Raw genomic sequence first — 20,590 nt, forward strand, 5'->3', positions numbered from 1 at the left:
TGGAGTGACTGGCTTGGTAAGAGGTGGGACCAGGGCCCCGATCCTGCGGCAAATGCCAAGCTGAACCAAGGTGGACACAGTATCCTACAACTTCTGGAAAAACACCAACCCCTAAACGCATCGTCCTGGCTCCCTGCAGCGAGGTTAGTGGTGGCGCACACAGGGTGCTCCAAGGGTCCAAGCTGAGGGGGTGGGCAGTCGTGCCGGGCAGGGGTCCATTGACACTGGGAGTAGGACTTGGCCAGGTGGAAAGGCCAGAGGACACAGGCTGAGCACAGGCCTACAAGCAGGAAGAAATTCTGTTTGTTCAGCTCAGCAGAGTGCTCAGTTTCCAAATGGGCCGTCGCGTTTAAATGTCCCAGCAACCCTGAAAAGCTCAGATGGGAGCTATCTGCTCTTGGCAGTGGGTGACCTTGGGCAAGGGACTGGATGCCTGCAAACCCTGATTTCCTTATTTTCAAAACGAGGATAAAAAGAGAGCTTTGCTCTTGAGGTTGCTGGGTGGGTATAAAGAGGGAATGCAAAGTCCTGGGCACAGGGTCTGGCACAGAATGAAAACTTGATGAGCAACAGCTCTCATTATCATCACCAATTTTGTTCTGTTTTGGCCTCTGAGAAGGTGAAGCAAATTGCCTGAAGTTGCGCACTCCTAAGTGGGAGGGCAGGAATTTGATAGCTCTTGCCTGGAAAGGCTGGTAACCACCATGCTGTAGAGGTTTTCCCAAGGACACGGGAAACCCAAGGCCTACAGGGGACAGACAGGGGAAGGGGAGGGGACCACTCTGGGAGGCTTCACATAGACAAGCTTTAAAGGGGCTGAGGTCAGGCCAGGACGATGCCTTCAGGCTGTGTGATCTGGACATTGCCCCATAGGCCTAGGACATAAGGACCAACATAGGTTGGACATTGCCTTAGGCCTTATGTATCTGCTGGGAGTCTGGATTTTTACGTCTTCAGAACAGTCAAGAAGCTTCTGAATGCTAAGAATAGCAAGAAGGTCAGATTGAACTGGCAGGAAGGAGAAAGAAACCAGATAGAAACAGGACCACAGAAGAGGCTACTGCACCAGTCCAAGCGGGATGCCAAGCATCAAGACAGTGGGACAGAGAGGAGGGGGCAGATCTAAATCATCTGGGGCAGGGAACTCTGAGGTTTCTGCCTGGCCAGGTTGGTAAAGCCATTCCTGGAAGCAGGAATCCAGGAGGGTGCAGGTTGGAATGAGTGGGAAGCGAATGCAGCAGCAGGCAAGCAAGGCTGAAAAATATTCTTTTCGTGCTAAAACCAAATGTAAAAGGCCCTACAGAATGCGCCTCATGGCTGGCTGGGGGAGGAAGCCAGGGCACTGACGGGGTGGGGAGCTCCCTCTGCACCCCATGGCCACACCCTGGTCCCCAGGCCCCAGTCTGTGAAGGCTTCTCACCAACCCAAGCCCCACCTGGAAAGGACCAAGACGATCTCTCAGCCAGGGCCCTGCCTATCTGCTGCCTTCTGAATGGAAGGGGCCCAGGGAGGAGGGGGAGGGCCCAGACAGCAGGGCAGCAAGAACCCATCCCCAAGAGGAGACCCCAAGAAGAGGCCGGCAGCTCACAGAGCAACTCCTCCAGCCCTCCACCTCCTGCGGTCGTTCCTGAGCCCTGGTGGAAGCCGTCTGAGCTACAGTCGGGTTGTGGGCTAGACACTTGAGAAATATCGTCTCACTGGCATGAAGTAGGTAAACAAGAAATATTTGGAGAAGAAATTAATGAACCTCCTATTGCCCTGGAAGCCCAGCCTGCCCTGTCCTCGGCCTCCACTGACTCTTACTCTCACCCTGAGGATGGCTGGAGGGGCTCTCGGAGATGAACATTCAATGGCTCCCAACTACTTGCAGGACAAAGACCAAACCTTTCAGGCTGGAGGCAAGGACGGTGCCTCTGGCCTGTCCTCATCTCTCTCTGACCTTCTTTCCTAAAACCCACCAAAGGGCACACAGACCATCTTCCAAACACGCCCTGTGGAGCCCCATCTCCAAGGAAGTCCTCAACCAGCATGGCCTGGAACCTAGCCCAGCCCGGATTTGAATCCAGGTTCTGCTTCCTCCAGAGCTTCGTAATTTGGAGCAACTTAAACACTCTGAGTCTCTGCCTCCTCATCCAGGAAGTGGGGGTGGGGATCCCACACCTGACCCATAGGTTTTGCAACGCTTCAGTGAGCACACACCTGCGAAGCACAGCTTGGGGAGCCTGGCCCACGGGAAGTACCAAGGAAGGGCCTGCTGGTTGTACGATGCTGCTGCTGAATGTGCTGACCCCAACAGTCTGTCTCTTTCTCCCATCTACTCTCCTGGCACCTTCCTGTCCCACACAAATGTCTCTTTCCCACCCTCTTCTGGGTGCTTGGTACTGAGGAGAGACATCTGGCAGCTGCTCGCCTGCTGGCAGTGGCCACCTTTCACCCAGGCCACCTCCCAGCACCGTGTGGTGCTTTTTGCCTTGAGTTCCCACCTAGAGGGGCAGTTTCCTAAAGGACAGAGCTGGTCTCCATGCCCTCTGCGGGCCCTCCGCAGGACCCTGGCCAGCAAGAAAGCTGAGCAGAGCGTGGCAGGCTGGTCTGCTACCACCCTGCCTGTCTGGGGCGCTTGAGACCCCCCTTCCCAGGAGGCAGAGGGATGGGCGAGATGGCCTTTAAGGGGGTGGAGGAGACCACCAGAGCCTCCACGTCAGCTGAGTTAGTAAACAGAGATCCGGGCAGGGAGGAAGGGGGCATAAAGGGAACAGATGCCAAGAGCCACTTGTGAAACCCGGCTCCCCACCACCTGGCAGCACCCTGGATCCCTGGCACAGAGTAAGGAAGGGCTTAACAGATGAATGAGCAAATGAATGAACAGATAAACTAAGAGCCAGCAGGACCTGGCAACCACCGAGAAACAAAGCTCTGAACTGAATGAGGCTGTTGAGGACAGTGATGACTACGAGCAATGACCAGAGAGGAGGATGATGACGAGAACAAAGCTGAGTTCTCCCACGTGCCGGGCCTGAGCAGGGCCCTCCTTGCAACACCCTATTCCCATTTTGCAGAGAAGGAAACTGACGTTTAGGGATGTTAAAGCCCTTGCCCACACTCACAGCCAGGAAGGAACAGAGCCTGCTTCAAACCCCACCCGTCCGATGCTAGAGTCTGCAGTCTTCCTGGTTGGCGCCGCTTGGACTTGACTGAGGCTGGATTAGCAGCAGCTCAGTGGCTTGGCCCCGGCTGACCTGACTCACGAATGTGGACAGTGCGTCGCCTACGGGGCACACCCAGGGTTGCTGATACTAGGCCTAGGGATGGAGACTTTGGGCACAGCTGTTCTCCGTGCTTTCCTGTGCCCCGGGCCAGGCTCAGTCAAGGAGTGTCACCACCACGTCCCTACTGCCAGCCGAGGTGGCTGGCCTGATGTCTGTGCTGGCAGGACCTGCTCCCTCCCTCTGCCTCTCCTACACCCCCCAGAAGAGGTGCGATTGGACAGCGCTTCCCTGTGACCCTTTCTGATAAAAGCAGCCTCTTCGGAAGGGCAGGGCGACAGCTGTTCTCTTTGGGACCTTTGACATCACATGTCCAGGGCCTTTTCAAAGAAGTTGGGGAGAAAAAGAGACCATGTGGCAATGATTCTGGGCTTTGGGAAGATTAAGTGTTTCTTCTATCTACAGGGGAGGACAAAACTGTGTGACTGAGGAGAGGAAATCAAGACTCGACTGGGCCTTGCACAGGGCGGTCACTCGTGTTGGTGCTGGAGAAAGAAACCGGGCCGGGCAGACCAGCACCTCCCCTCCCCAGGGGGCATCAGCAAACGCACAGAAGGATCGGGGCGAGCACAAGAGTGAGGCGAGTCACCAGCGAGGCTTCCTGGAAGAAGCGGCCTGCTGGGTAGAGTCCTGAGGTTGAGCTGATTACCAGGTGGACTGGGGCAGGCTGAGGAACAGCACAAGCAAAGGGCTAGAGGAGAGGGAAGATGCGAAAGTGTGGCAGAAACAGGGAGGAGTGAAGCTGCGGCGTAAGCACGGCAGGGGTGAGGCTGGGTGAGAACTTTGGACTCCACCCTGACAGCAGTGGGGAGCTGCTGAAGCAGGCAGGAGGCGTGAGCAGATCTACATTTTAGAAAAAAAGAGCCTCCAGGCTGCCGCATGGAACCAGGTTGGACACGGTGTGTCTGGAGCAGAGGGGTCGCTGACATGGAGTTTAGGCTGGAGGGGGCAGTAGCCAGGACCAGGAGAACAGTGCAGATGGGGAGAGAGGGCCAAGCCAAGACCTGCTGCGGAGGCAGAGTCGGCTGGACGTGCAGAGGGCGTGGATATTTGCACTAGGTCAAGGGGTGGGGGTGTGTGGCAGGGGCAGTGGGAATGGAAAGTTCTAGAGCTCCTGGCAGCTGGAGGGAGGGTGCAGATCTTCCCTGAGAGGGCACGCACGGGCAGCTTTAGAAGAAAGCACCACAGTTCACCAGGAAGGTGGGACAGTGGCTCCAGGCATCTGTCCAACCAGAGCCTCACTCCCAATGGACAATGACCAGTGACACTTGGCAGAGCACCTTACGGGGCACTTTCCACAGAAGCTTCTTTGGCTACTAAGGTAGGGATTATGGGGCTCCATTTTAAAGATGAGCAAACAGAGGGTGACTTTCCCACAGCCAAAGAAGCAAGGGAGTGGCATGAGTACCTGGGCCTCTTAGCCCAGTGGGGTTTCTACTGCCATGTGTTTCCACTTAAAATGACATTTGACTGCTGGAGAGGGAGGCAAATGATAACCAGAAGGCAGTGTGATATTCTCTCTATGAGCAGAACAGAACAGACAGCTACATACCAAAATGTTAACAGTGGTTATCTCACTGGCAATTTTTATTTTCCTGTTTAAATTGTTTTTGGAATTCATTGGATGGATGCACATGATTTTCTTTTTCTTTTTTTTAAAGATTTATTTTATTTATTCCCCCACCCCCCCAAGTCTGCTCTCTCTGTCCATTCGCTGTATGTTCTTCTGTGTCTGCTTGTATTCTCATTAGGCAGCTCCAGGAACCGATCCTGGCACTTTCCAGAGTGGGAGAGAGGCGATTACTCTCTTGTGCAACCTCAACTCCCTGTTCTGCTACGTCTTCTTAGTTTCCCTCCTCTGTCTCTCTTGTTGTGTCATCTTGCTGCACCAGCTCTCAGCATCGGCCAGCCCTCCTGCATGGGGCGGCTTTCCCACGGGGGGGGGGGGCACTCCTGCACAGGACGGCATTCCAGCACGGGCTGGCACTCTGTGTGGGCCTGCTCGCTGCATGGGCCAGCTTGCCCTCACCAGGAGGCCCTGGGCATCGAACCCTAGACCTCCTATATGGTAGATGAGAGCCCAATTTGTTGAGCCACATCCGTTTCCCCACATGATTTTCATAGTTAGAAAAATGAAATAATTTTTAAAAATTACTTTTAAGGATGAGGGCAGGCACAGCATAACCATGAGATGGAAAAAAAAAAAATCAGCACTCACAATGTTTTTTTATTTTAAATTTTCCTTTTGAACACTGGCTGAAGAGGGCCACAGCTGGAAGCCAACAGGAGCTCATGATGGCCCAGGAGCTCAGAAGGGGATAAGTCTGTTTTTTTGTTCTTTGTTTTTGTAGCTTTGCGAAGTTCACATTGGCCCCAAATATCCTTCCTCCCACATTTCTCTTCTGTCTCTCTCTCGGGTGCTAGCTCTGGGGTGCTCAGAACAAGGGGCGTCTAACATATTGAGCAGACGCTGTGTCCCGAAAGGAGACGGCACGGCAGCTGTGCCCGGCGCCACCGCCGAGGTGCTGCAGAAAGGCCCGAGCCCCGTGAAATAAATTCCGTAAATAGAGTCTGGGCAGAGGCCATTAAAGTGTTGTCCTAGTGCGTCCCGATGGGGCGGAACGCGCTCAGGCTGCTGCCAGTCGGCTGGCCTCTTGTGTCGGTCCCCGCTGCTGCATAAACCAGCTTGTTTTCCCTGATCCCAGTCTTTCGGTTGGCCTTAAAACGAACAGAAAAGCCCTTCTCGCGCCTTCTACTGCAGTGAACCAGGCTGTCAAATCGGGGCGCCACAAACATTCTTCGGTTTGTCCAGCACCATCACGTTGCAGGTGAACAGCCCTGTAGACGCAAGCACGAAGCTGGAGCAGGACAATTCCGGAGGGAGCAGAGAGGGGACTGTACCCACTGCTTGGGTTTCTTAAATCCTTTCTGGCCTTCAGAGAATACAGGCCTTTTCACTTTTGAAGCGTAGATTGAGAGGTGTCATAATTAAGTACAATGAAGTTCATCTGAACATTAATTGTAACGGTGAACCGGGGCGGGGGACGACAGTACAATGTATACAAGGGATGGACGCTGCATCACTTTCCTGCACAGCGTCTGCTCAATGTTTCCTGACATTAACAAATGACCACAATCTGGGTGGCTTAAAACCACAGAAATTTCTTCTCTCATAATTTTGGAGGCTGGAAATCTAGAATCAAAGTGTCTGCAAGGCAATGTTCCCTGAGAAGGCTCTAGAAAGATCCTTCCGACCTCCTCCCGGCATCTAGGAGCTCCGGCCGCCTGGGACATCCTTGGCTTGTGGCTGCACCTTGCCAATCTCTGTCTCCATCATCACATGGAGTCCCGTGTGTGTCTCCTCTGCAGTGCTGTGTCCAAATTACCCTCTCCGTTCTCTTACAAAGACACTGGTCATTGGATTTCAGGCTCACCCTATTATATCTGCAAAGACCCTCTTTCCAGTTAAGGTCCCATCCTCAGTTTCTGGGAGAACATGAATTTTGGGGGACATTATTCAACACAGACCATATTCTCTGAAGCCTTTTAGAAAGCAGGCTGAGGAGCAGATTTAGCTCAAGTAGTTGAGCACCTGCTTTCCTAGGATCAATCCCTAGTACCTCCTAAAAAAACAAACAAATGAAAAAATCTCATTGGGGAGTGGATGTAGCTCAGCGTTTGAGTGCCTGCTTCCCATGTACGAGGTCCTGGGTTCAATCTCCAGTACCTCAAAAAAAAAAAAAAAAAAAAAAATCAGGCTTACGCTGGGCCTGTGGGCAAGTACTTAATTTTCCAGATAGTTAAAGGAAGAGTTTGCCCACAGGTAATAAGCCGTATGTAGAGAGAGACTGGGGACTTGGGCCAGTGCTGGGTTGGAGGCTGCTTCCAATCATCCCCTGGTCTAATTACTCACCTCGCGAAGGTCAGTCTGGGACAGCAGGAATTTTTGTCTGTTTTGTTTGCTGATGCTTCTCTACTGCCTAACACTCAAATACATTTTGAATGAAGAAACATAAATGAAGTTTACGAAGAATTTTAACAGTGTGGAAAGATCTTTTTGATGTTATGCTAAGAAAAAAGGCAGGAAAAAGATCATGTGCACGTGTAACAGAAAAGAACTAGGAGAAATTGTATGAAAATGTAACCTTTGGCTAGATTACAGTGGTAAAATTAGGAGTAACTTGATTTCTTTCCTTAAAGTTTTCTGAACGTTTGTAGCAAAGTAACTTGCCAATGACTATGACTTGCACTACAATGACGACGACAAGTTCTGGCAAGATGGCTTAGAAAACCTTGGCTCCTCCTCCAGACAGTCCTCCGGCCTGGTAGCGGAGGGGCCAGCCGGGGCCGGATTGGAATCAGGGTCCCTCTGGCTCCGCTAACTTCCATCCGAAGACCACATAGGGAGGTGGGAAAGCCCTGCCTCGGAGTCAGTTCACATGGAGACCTTGGCAAGTCACTGCTCTCTCCGCCCACCAGCGGACTAATCTGGAAAAGGGGATTTCACACTTGATTTTAGCTCTGGAATAAAACCCTCCAGAAAAGTCCAAAGGGCAGCCTTTGCAAAGCACAACTCCAGATCATCTGTGGCCCACGGTCTCCAAACAAGACACCAGTGGCCTAGCATCGCTGCGCATCACCCGTGCCCCCGAGGCTCACGCCAGGCCCCAAGCGCCAGCCGCAGCCCTTCAACGCACTACCAGTCTTGATGGAAAAAAGACTGATGCCCAGAAACCAGTGGACAGCCAAGCCAGGCCACCCTCTCCCTCCTGAGAGCTCCAGCTGAAAACAGGTCACCTGACGTTCTAAATCTGCCACGTCTAAATTTATCTTGCCCTCCAAGGACGTGCAGATGCTGCGCTTTATCAGAGCCCGGTAAGTGGCAGAACGTGACACGCCCCATCACCCCAAGGGCAGGAATGACGTCAGCAGAAAGACTCGGTTTCCCTGGCGATGAAATCAAGTGCGTGCCTGCCAGCTGGGTAGGCCTGAAGGGGCCTAGGTCACGCAAGCCCGTGGGTGGGGCAGGACCCATCCCGGGGGACCAGACGCCTTTCCAGACGCTGACGCGCGCCTGGCAGTGCCCGGGGACCAAGGCCTTTGAGCGGGAGAGAGGGCCGGAGGCTGTCTGCACCGGGGACAAGCCCCTACCACATCTCTGGGGAAGGAGCCACGCCACCCCGTTCCGCAGGGGCCAGGGGAAAGGCGCGTTTGTTTCCTAGGGTGCTGTAACACACTCCCACAAGCTGGGGGGCTTGGAGCACTAGCAATGTATTCTCTCACAGCCCTGGTGGCTGGAAGTCCCAAATCCACCCCCTGCTCCACCCCAGCTTCCGGTGGCCACGGGCAACCCTCGGTGCTCCTCGGCTCGCAGTCACCTGGCTCACGTCCACCTGTCTCCACCGGGCCTTCGTCCCTGCCTCCCTGATCCCGTTTCCCCTTCTCTTCTCGTCACTGGGCTGAAGGCCCTCCCTAATCCAGCATGATTTCATGTCATGCTCCCTAACTAATTACAGCTGCAGAGTCCTCTTTCCAAGCCAAGTCACGTTCCCGGGTTCGGGGTTAGGGCACAGGCAGATCACCATTTGCCCACTACGCCCGGCTGCACCTGCTGCATCCAGGAGACATCCACGAGCTGGATCAAGGAGCCACTGCCAGTCCAAAGGGCCAGAGCCCCCGGGATAGGAGGTCAGGGTCAGACTGAGCAGACAGGAGGCCTGGGTTTCCCCACAAGCCCACCAGATAGAAGACCCTGACACCTCACCTGCTGAAGGCCAGGGGGTCCTGCCTGCCAGCACCCCAGAGGGACCAGGCAGGACCCCCTTGGCCACAGTCCTGTGGGCTCTGCAGAGGTATTGGAGACTCAGACCAACCTTCCAGAGACCACAGACTCATCGGTCAACAGGGAAAAAGGGAGTTACCATCACCATTCCCACTGGCCCACTGTGGAATCAGGCAGCAGGGACAGTCTCTGTTCAAGTAATTTTCAATTACACAAGCAACTTGGCAATTCATTCTCCTTTTTAAAAAATTATCTTATAGTAAAAGAAATGTCCCCTCTGATCTCCACGCCTTTCCTAGGGGTAATCACTTTAGGAACTGGAGTAGAACCTTCCAGAACATACGTGTGTGGGAGGCTGCCCTTTCAAAGCAAAACCACCAGGCCAGAACAGGAGTTTGGTCAGAATATGCTGCACTCAGCTCCCCAGGACATGCTTGGGAGGCAGGGGAAGGGAGGGCTGCAGGAATCCAGGTGGGCCTCCAGGAAGACGAGGCTAGAGGCGGGCACTTGAGAAAGGGTAAGATTGGGATGACTCCAAGGCCGGGTCCATGGGGCTTTGGGAGCCCCCTCGTGTCAGCATGACCCATTCATCATTAGTACGCAACTTAGCTCCTCTGGGGAAATTCTAAAGCCCTCGTAAAGGGTCCTCAATCTCCCTTCAAATCACCACCATCGTGATGGTGGCGATGACAATGGTGGCATGTGCTAGGTGCTGCTGGCCTCCCAAGGGTTCTATGAGTCTGGTATGGAGTGCCTCCATTTGACTGACAAAGAAATTGGAACCCAGAGATAATATGCAACTTGTCCAACGTCACACAGCTGGAAGCAGGAGAGCCACCATTTGAACTAGATGCCAGTCCAAGAGGATACCCCTAGACTGCATGGCTTCTCCATGGCAGCCGAGGACATAGTCCTCCAGCGTGCAGACACTAGTACATTAGGTATACACCGGGTGTCAATAAATGCCTGTTGACTGATTCCTTGTCTAAAGAATATGGGCAATACCAGAAACCATCACATTATTGCAGGGTCTGGTTTTTGGGTTGTTTTTTTTTAAAATAAGATTCAACATTTTTCTTTAGGAATCCCTGACAGCTCAGTGCTTCTGCTCCTGGAAAGAGTTAAGGCTTTGGCAAGAGGCTCTCCCACAAGGCAAACTAATCTCCCCTCATCCATGAGGGCATGGGGCACCAGTGACATGCCAGAAACAGCAGCTACTTTCTGTGAACAGCCTCCTCGTAAACGTCAGTCTTGCCTGAGGGTGGGGAGGGGGCCTTGATTTATTATATGGCTTTTGGACAGTTCCTACAGAAATACTGCCAAACAGTGGAAGAATCAACTCTTTCAGTCAAGCTCCCTCATACTTTTTCTTTTTTTTAAATGAAAGAATAAAGTACGCAATGAGCCAGAATTAAATAAATTAAAATGCCACACTTTTACCCAACAGAATTTTCTGCTTCACTGAAAAATATTTGCAGACCTCAACAATCTTTTATCTTCACAAAGCGTACCAGCCTTCCAAGTTTGGGACGTTCTGAGAATTCTTTGATTAGGCCCTTTAATTATCTTAAGAGAACAATTGGCTTATCAACCAATCAAGTAATTATTTGAGATTTCACCAAGCAGACATCAGAGAACCCTTTTCTCCTCTCACAGTCTGTCTGCTCTCTAGCACTACTGTCTACAATCAGTTCTTGGGCTCACACTGGAGGCAGGTGTGTGCAGCAAGGGCTCTGTCAGGGTACTCATTGTTGCCAAACCAGTGTTAATTTCTAGGCTAGGGAGGATGGCAACATCTATCCAGCCACTTCAGCCAGCCAGCCAGCCAGCCAGCCAGCCTTCCACTTGCTGTGCCAGCACTAGACACCAAGATGGAGAGGACATGGTCCTCAGGGGAATCACATAAACAGATACCCAGGGAGGCTTGGTGCCACTTCCTCTAGGAGGCTGTTCCTGATGGGTGGGGCCCCTCGCCATTGTTCTCCAGCTCAGCGACCTGTTCCTTAGTGTGGTGGCTTGGAACTGTATGTACCCCAGATAAACATGCTCTTAAACTTAATCCATTCCTGTGGGTGTGAACCCATTGTACACAGAATGTTTTGATGAGGCTACTTCAGTTAAGGTGTGGCCCAGGATAGGTCATAATCCTATTACTAGAGCCCTTTATAAATGGAATGAAGTTTAGAAAGAGAAGAAAAACAAACAAAAAAAAAAACATGGGAAGCAAAAAGCTGAGATTCGACAGAACCCAGAAGAAAACAGAGAGGCCAGGCGAGGCCACCATGGGACAGGGGAGCCCAGGACCAAGGACCATGGGCAGCCAGCCCCAGAACACCAGTCTTCAGAAGAAAGCATTGCCCTGATCTGGACTTTCTCTTTGCCTCAAAACCATGAGCTAATAAATCCCCATTGTTTGAACCAACCCATTACATGATATTCACTTGAGAAGCCAAGAAAACTAAAACACTCAGCATCATGGAAATTTCTCAATTTCTATTTCTCTGTTCACTTATCAGCCTGTCTCCTGGTTCAGTCATGAATGAGCTCCCTAAGAGCAGGAACCAGATCTGTCTAATTTATTGCTCTTTCCCCAGTGGATGGCAGGCAGTAAATACTCAAGGATTATTGAAAAAGTAAATGAACATACAACATACTTACAAAGGAGAAACAGAAACATCTATCTCTTTGAGTGCCTAACAGACTGCTTTGAGTACTGACTGGGACTAAAATGTTTAGGGGTGAATGTGCTGCTGGGGAGGTGCAGATACTGCTCAGGATTAGGGCATGGGGCAGGTCCTGGGCAGGTCATGTCCCTTCTCAGTCTTTGAAATGGGTGGTCAGACAAGGTTCTCTCTAGTTCCTTAGAAGATGCTATGTAAAACCTAACACTGCTGTGATAATTACTCAAGTTGTAGTCTTTGGGGAACCAGGTCTGGGCCAGGAGTCTCCACCCTGTCTTCCCCACTCAGTGGACGAGTGACTGTGGCCCCAGTCTTGTAATTGTGCCAAGCATCCTCATGTCTATGTAGAAAGGATGGGGTGCAAGGGGTGGTTAAAGTAGATGCTTTTTTAGACTTCTATTACTTTCAGCTTAAACCACTGGCTAAGATTAAATTTGGGTCTAGAAAGCACATGTCATAAAAATTTTAAGAGTCCCAACTTCAATTCATCCATCCATTCATCCATCCATCCATCCATCCCTCCATCCATCCATTCGTTAGTCATTTCATTCACCCAATATTTAATGAGTCCCCACTCTGTGCCAGGCACTGTTTGTAGTGGTGACCAGGAAAGACACTAAGACATGGTCACCATTATCACAGAACATATGGTCCAGGGGGAGCTAGAAAGCAAAGTCAACAACTAAAACAAACAAACAAACAAGACTTCAGATGGAGTTATAGGCACAAAACAACATTAAATAAACCACCATGTGAAAGAAAGCAATTGGAGGAAGGGCATGGCTCCTTGTGGAGCAGGGGTTCTTAACCAGGGGCCTGTGAGTTTGAATTGAAAAAAATCAACTCAGTCAGATGTCCAACATGATATGCCTGTTGCCACGTCAAATACTACACCACAGTTTCATGTTCTTATACAAGATAAACAACAACATCTGCACGTTGACATATCTTTAAAAAATAAAATTTAACTTTCCTATAGATATATTTTTTAAAGATTTATTTATTTACTTATTTTGCCCCCTTCCCCTTCTTCCACCCTGCTGTTTTTGCTGTGTTGTCTTCTCTTCTCATATTTTCTCCTCTAGTGTTCACTTGGATTTGATCCTGGAGACTTCTGATGGGAAGAGAGGTTCCCTGTCAATTGTGCCACCTCAGTTCCTGGTTTCTGCTGTGCTTCACCTTGACTCTCCCCTTGTCTCTCTTTTGATGCGTCATCATCTTGCTGCATGACTCACTTGTGCAGGCACTGGTTCACCATGTGGGCACTCATACAGGCACTGGCTCACTACACAGGCACTTGTGTGGCACTGGCTTGCTGCGTGGGCGTGCTTTTTCTTCTTCTTTTTCACTAGGAGGCCCCAGGGACCGAACCCAGGTCCTCCCATATGGTAGGTGGAAGCTCTATCACTTGAGACACATCTGCTTCCCCTATATTTTTGATGTATTGGATTACTATTTAATGTGTTAAGAAAGAAGCACATGTAGCCTTTGTTATCTTAATTTATCCATTTTAAAACATTATTCTTGTGGGGACGTGTTGGTACGGCTGTGATATATTTATTAAATAATACACAGCATAGTATGGACTTCGTATGGTTTTAATTTCGATGTAGCGTGTTCTGAGTGCAGTAGATAACTGCCTGCAAAAAGGTTGGTAAGGATGGCGGAGATGGTTATATGATGCCATGGGGAAACTCAAATTTCTAAATGTTTGCCAAAACTGACTGAACAGATGTTGAACCATATTAGGTTATCAGTTATTGAAATTATGGGAAAGTTGTAAAACATGACTTTGAATAATCCCAAAATTTAATTTAAAGACATGCTGAGGTTGAGTGTCATAAAACTGTCTGCTGCTACATTCTGAGGAGGGGTCTGTGGTTTTCACCTGACTGTGGTTCCACACCATGGAACAAAAAAGGTTAAGAAGCCTGTTTAGAGGGTGACTAGAGGTGACAACTGAACTGAAATGTAAAGTTCTCCTGGGAAAAAAAGCGGTAGGGAATTGCAGAACAGCAGGTACAAAGGCTCTGAGCTGGAAACAAGCTTGGGGTATTCAAAGAACAAAACAGTGCCACTTGTGAAAGAAGGAAGACGGGAAACAGATGTAACTCAAGCAATTGGGCTCCCACCTACTATATAGGAGGTCCAGGGTTCAATGCTCCCAGTGAAGGCAAGCTGGCCAGTGTGGCGAGTGCCCCACGCAAGAAGTGCTGCTCCATGCAGGAGTGCTGGCCCACGCAGGAGTGCTGGCTCACGCAGAGAGCTGGCACAGCAAGATGACGGAACAAAAAGAGACACAGAGGAGAGACAATAAGAGACACAACGGCCAGGGAGCTGAGGTGGCACAAGAGAATGATCGCCTCTCTCCCACTCAGGAAGGTCCCAGGATCGGTTCCCAGAGCCACCTAATGAGAATACAAGCAGACACAGAAGAACACACAAAAAAGACAGAGAGAGCAGACAAGGGGGGGAAGGGGAGAGAAATTAATCTTTAAAAAAAAAAAGGAGGGCATTCAGCTAAGACGAAGGCAAGGGCCAGACTGTGCTGGGCAGGCAGAGGTTTTTCACTTGCGGTCCATGGACTGCCAAGAGATCCATGGATAGAATTCAGGGGGTCCGTGGACTTAGATGGAGAAACTGTCATCTTTCTTTTCACCAACCTCTAAGTGAAAATAAGCATACGCTTCAATTATGAATGTAGACAATAACACAGTAATGTTAGCCATACCTGGGACTCATCACTGACAGAAATCACACATCCATTCATATCACAATATGGTTGATGCAGAAATTTGGAAATATCACTTATGCTCACCACAAATTCAAAATTCCAGTAGCTATTAGACCAAATGCTAGATTTTATTAAAGTATTAAAGAAGTCCATATATTGCTATAACATAAGGTTTAAACATATTTAATAACTGTATTTGGGAAAAAAAAACAACTTGGTTTCCTTTGGAACCCTATATATTTGATTTTATTCCAAGAAGGGGTCCCTAGACTTTACCCGGTGGCCTATGCCTGTAACTCATGGCAAGGAGTTGGGGTTTTATTTCCCGTGGGATGGAGAATTATTGGAGTGGCTTTAGCAGAGAATTGAGTCACAGGGCCAGTTTTCATTTTCCAAAGTCACCCCTGCTGATGGGTGGAGGCTGTCTGTGATAGTCAGGGGACTGCCGAAGGCGGGCACGGCATGGCTTTAACTGACCACTGCTCGGGCTCATCCAGAAGGGGCAGCCTCCCTGCGTCCTCCTTGGCTCTGTCCTTCTGGCTGATCAAGAAACTTCCCGCCACCCCACCCCACACTGCCCATTAGGCCCAAACGGAGAGGGAGCCCTGTCTTCTTGGCACCAATGCCATCCCAGCATCCTCCCCAAGAAGCTTCAGAAAGTGAGCTCATGCACCCACAAGAAAAATAAATGCGGTATTTGCCACTGTATGGTTTTGTTGTACTGGTCAAGAGAAGCAATGAGATTTTTACTGAAAAAGTCTTCCGGCAGGACCCCAGCAGAGGCTGAGCAAACACGGCAGAGGCTGACGGTAAACAGGCCGGGAGGCTGCGCCCTGGCTCCGTGGCCCCCGCACAGCCCCTTGGTTTATGTCAGCCTTCCTGTTTTCCCCCAGCCTCTCTTCACTCTCACAGACACAGAGTCTTTTCAATGCACGCTAGAAGAGCAGAAGAATTCACACACGCCAGCAGGCACATTTCTCTATGCCCCCCCAGGGAGCAGGCCCTACCCAGAAGCCCGTTTATGGACTGGGAGGGACAGGTGGGGACAGGGCCAGCCCCGTGAGGTGGGGTCTGAGGACGGAGAAAAGCTTAAAGCCGCATCCTGGGGCTGCAGGGGGCTGAGCGGCTCGATTTGGTGGGAAGGGCTGGGGGGGAAGCAAGTCTGGGCCGGGCTAGAAGCCTCTGCAGGGATGTGTCAGAGGAGAGGAGGGGAGCCGAGGGGCTGTGCTGAGTCTTGGCCACTGTGAGGACTGAGATGTTTACAACACTTTAAAATTCCCCTCCTGGCTCCTTGGATGGCTCATTCCCTTGACTGATGTCTTTCTTTCTCCAGCATCCACACTCACCTCCATGCTGCGTGCACAGGGCTCCCAGCACCTTCCCTCCCAGCTCCCCTTCTGTCCTTTCCCAGTTTCCAAGGGTCCCAACCAAAGCTCTTCAAAGGGCAGTCTGCACCTGCTCTCCGGGCCCTCTCACCAGCGACACCTCCTCAGCCTGCAACTGCCTTACCATGTTCACTCACCAGACAGACACGCACTCGTCCCAAGCCTCCAGACCTGTTCAGTGTCCTCCAGTCAATGGCCCTAACCTCCCCTCTCCCAGGTCACTTCTCTGGCAGTGACACTCGAGACCCCTCCTCCTAGCCCCCCATGGATTCTGCCGCTCGGGTCTACTTTTCCTTCTCCTTCCCCGATCAGGGCTTCTCAAAGCCCTCCCCGCACCCTGCATGGCCTTCCCTCCATTCCTGGCTGTCACCCCCCACCACCCAGAGAAAGGATTTGCACCCCACATCACCTGAAAAAGGTTGAGCCCCTACCCATATGATAAGCCCTTCATTCTCTCCAGATATGTGGGTCTAATCACATCTTCACTTGAGGGTTCCGGGGTCAACTCCAACACCAAACTTTACTGACCCTGAGCCCTGACCCTGTATCCTCTGAAGGCTGATCCCACCAAAGCCCCCATCACCAGAGCTCAAACCCCCTAGAGGCTACACTAATTCAGTTGTCAGAGGAGGCTACTTCTCCTTCCCTTCTTGATTCTTCCTACCCCCTTGTAGTTTGGCCCATTGGACATGAGTATAAATGATGTATGTCACTTCAGAGACATGGTACTTAATTATTGGTGCAAGACCTTCCCTATGCTCTTCTTCTGCCATGGTGACTAAAGAGGCCATGGGTTCTACGCAGTGCAGCACAGGCCCATGGCGCCTCCACCAGCCTGAATTGCTGCTATTTCCAGAAGCACTGGGACCCTGGAGAGTTGCCCACACCCACAGCAGACTCTGAAGAAGCAAGAAATAAATTCTTTGTAATACAAAGCCACTTAGATTTTGGTGGTGTTCGTTATTGCATCATAACCTTGCCTATCCTGACTAATATGCATCCCACACATCAGTTCTTCATCATGCTCTTCCCATGGGTCCCATCTTATCTGTTTCTGCAACTACCCACCTTGACCATGTCAAATCACACCTGGACTACAATGAACTTCTCCTAACTCATCCGTCTGCCTCTATTTTCTAATTCTAAAATAGTCCAAACTCATTGATCTACCACTATTTTCTAACTCTTCCTAAAATATTCTAGGAACTCCAACCAGATTTTTCTTCCCATGCACTGCTTTTCTTCACAGCTTCATTTTATCTTAATAAATGTAGTGTTCATTAATATTCATGCTTAACCACAAAATGTCCAAGATTTCATTGTTTAATAAAAAGTACAACTCATGGCTAATAAACATATAAGCGATACCCAGCCCAATTAGTAATCAGAGAAATGCAAGTTAAAGAAACAAGATACCCATGTTACACTTACCAGTTTACAAACACCTGCCAACATCAAATGTTGCTGAAAATGCAGAGCAATGGGAAATCTTATTCACTGCTACAAAGAGTGCAACTTAGTACAATCACTTTGGAGATACACTTGACAACATCTAGAAAATGGGAAGGTGTCTCTATTTTGTGGCCATGTTGTGGGCCTGCTCCTTGGCATCTACTACCATTGCTTTCTAGGATGTCTCCCCTGAAGCTGTAAAGCTAAAAATGGCACTTCCAAGATTCTTCCACATTAAGCATTCTAGGTGTGATTTTTGGTTCCTCTAATTAGATGCAATCCTGCAAGATCTGAGTCTGGAACTAGGGTAAAGACGCAGAAATGAGACACTCATGTCGCTGGTGGGAGCGGTTGCAGAAGTTTGACTGTTCTAGAGGAGCCAGCTAGCTGCCCCTTTCCAGTCCTCTAGCTAGAAAGAGCAGGCTTCTGGGAAGGGCTTTTTGAATCTGTGTCCCTTGGTATTTCCAGGTTGCAGGTTTCCCCAGCACCCAGTCCAAAACATATAGAAGGAAAAAGAAAAGTCAAGGAATTTACTGCCAGGTCATTCCTCAAGTCCCAAAGTCCCTAGCCAATTTGCTTTCTTTCTACCTTTCAGAATCTTATGATACATATAAATGTTTGTTTAATATATATGTCCAGGGTTTTTAGCTGTGCTTAGCCGGAGGCTAAGAAGGAGAAGTGGAAAGCTTCCAAGCAGGCTCAGCCCTGGGCCTGGCCACCTCTACCTCCTTCCCATGATCTGGGTAACCTCGGGCGAGTTACAGGACCTCTCTGCACCTCAGTTTCCCCTTTAAAAGGTGGAGGTAATAACAGCACCTGCCTCGGAGGGTGATCAGAAGGCTATAATTCCACCTGGTATATAATTCTTCATGTCAATTAGCAGAGACACCAGACCAGTGCTCCTACCAGGAATCGCTTTACTGCATCAGGGGATTTGTATCCGACTCATTGCACAGAGGGTTCCGGCGGTGGACGGGACCCTGCTCCCTCCCCATCCTCTGCGGCCCCCTCCATGGCAGGACGGCTTACCTATGGTCCTGCGGAGGTCTTCACACAGGCTGATATGAGGGAACTTCAGGATTTCCTTCCACTTCTTGCTTTTCCCTTTGCGCTTTCCTCCGCCCCCTGCAGAGATGGAGAAAAAGATGCTCGGTGACGTGGGCTGGAGATGACGTCCAAGGCTCCGGAGCCTGCATCCCGCCCTGTGAGCCTGTCCCCCAGCTTCCTGAGCTGGGAGGCAGCTGCGGGATCTAGGTCAAACCAGAAACACCCCAACCCCCAGGACACACCTACACCCCCCACCAGCAGCCCTTCCAGCCCACCTCCTCCCACCAGCAGCTGCCACCGCAAGCGGCACTCGCCACGCCCACGCCAGGAGCCCATGTTCCTCCCCGTCACCTCCCAGCCTGTCACCTCCCAGCCTGCCGGGCTGGACGGTCACTTCCAACCCCAGGGCCTGGGCGTGGCGCTTCCTCATGTTCCCATTCGGTTTCGGAGACCTTTGCGGAACGAAGCTACAGACAAATGGACTGTGGCCCCATTCCCTCGCCCTCTGATGGCCTCACCCCTCTTTTTGTCTTGCTGTTCTCTGGGGAGCGTCCCCAGCCAAACAGAGGCAGGATGCCGGGGGACAAGGAGCTCGCTTTCCACTCGTCACGGGTACCCTCCTCTCCCTGCTCACAACCCCGGGGTCCGAGAGGACCCACTTCTCCAGGAAGGCCTGCTCCAGGCCCCGCCCCTCTTGTGTCCTCTCCACCGTGGGCACGTGCTGGACACGTGGAGCTGAGCGAGGCACACTCCACGCACTCCCATCGCCCCCGAAGGCCACGCACGCAGTCCGTCAGGGGGTGCCCCCTCGGGCCTGGTGAGTGCCCCTGGGCCCACTAGCACGTGAGCTTGGACCTAGGACACCTCTGTGTCCTGAGGCCACAATACTGCCCCCCAGGGGGCCTTTAGGAGCTGTGTGACCCCCCAAAGGGCTCTCAGATCACGAGTTAACACCCATACACCTGCAGAGCCTGGGCTCAGGAGACCTGGTCCTGGCAGGGCACCCCAGGTCTGCTCCCTGCCCTGGGGACGTACAGCACCCCCATTCTCTAAGCCACCCAGAAAGGGCCTGAGCAGGACGAGGTTCCTTCTCCCAGCAGCAAAGCCAGGGACGCTGGCAGAGCGTGGTCCGGGTCCGCCCCGGCCGACCTGCTCCATCCCGGGGGCCTCACACCACTGCCTACGCAACCCTGCCGAAGCCCCTCACCCGCTCGGGTCTGTGTCCTCCTCGGTGGTGGGGGCAGGGATATCTTCCCCACAGGCTGGACACAGGAGGACTGAGCAGGTGGCGGGCTTGGGGGCGGCTCGAGCTACGCTCAAGAAACGGGGGCTCCTCGCCGTTCACGCTGCCCTGGAAAGCCGGGGACGTGATGCTGACAGGCAAGCAGGCTTCTGAGGACGGGCCAGGAGGGAGGAGAGGCGCCCACGGGGCAGGGAAGACGCCCGACCATTTCTCTGTCTCCCTCGTCCTGCCCTCAGCCCAGGTCCCAGCTTCCTCCTCTCAAGTCTCCACACAGGGTGGAGGCCACAGACTCCTGCAACCCCCCTCCTAGTCCCACTTGACAGATGAGGAAACTGAGGCAGAGGGAAGGGAAGCAAGCTGCCTGTTTCGGCTCATAGGTGGCGAAGCCCAGACTGCAGCAGGGCATGTGCCAGACCCCCCACAGCTGAGTCTGGAGGGCCTGTCTTTTGGGGGCACCTCTGGCAAGGCCCATTCTCAGAGGGCCTAAGAGAAAGCTGACGTCAGACCCCAGAGGCGCTCCCGGCACCCTGTCCCAGAACAGGCAGGGGCCCTGAGGAGTGGTGCTGCTCACCCACACATGGCTCATTTGTTCACTTGACTGTTAACTGAGCCAGTTGCCAGCACTTAAACATTCGGAGATTTCACACGAGTCCAGACTTCTCTCACAACCAGGCACCCCACGTGGCAAGAATCAGCGGAGCTGGGAGCAGCTGCCCCGTAGATGGACCATGTGGCCTCCAGATGAGCCTGGACGAGCCGTCCCCACCCAGCCAGGGCCCTCATGCATGTGACCACCCTCCCCTCCGTGCGGGGTTGTAAGTGCACCCCCCAGAGAATGGCCCCCCTCGAGATAGAGGCCTAGAGCGTCAGGTGGGCAATGTCAGGTGTTCCCATGCCAGCCGCTCCCGGGCTGCCAGGCCTAGAAGGGCCTTCGGAGTCATCTGGCCCATCCCCCCGTTCCCATAGCCCAGCTGGGATGAAGCACTCTTGACAATACAGGGTC

The 20,590-nt window shown here is 51.8% G+C and overlaps 1 protein-coding gene across 1 annotated transcript in view; it reads right to left on the reverse strand.

The window, feature by feature from the left end:
• Positions 1-20,590, reverse strand: part of GRK5 (G protein-coupled receptor kinase 5) — a 232,300-nt gene that overhangs the window by 105,969 nt on the left and 105,741 nt on the right. Inside the window, exon 2 of the mRNA XM_004460215.5 lies at positions 18,327-18,422. Coding sequence (XP_004460272.1) covers positions 18,327-18,422 — 96 coding nt within the window. The remainder of the gene's footprint in view (positions 1-18,326; positions 18,423-20,590) is intronic.

This window comes from Dasypus novemcinctus, chromosome 6 (assembly GCF_030445035.2).
Source record: "Dasypus novemcinctus isolate mDasNov1 chromosome 6, mDasNov1.1.hap2, whole genome shotgun sequence".
NCBI classification, from domain to species: Eukaryota; Metazoa; Chordata; class Mammalia; order Cingulata; family Dasypodidae; genus Dasypus; species Dasypus novemcinctus.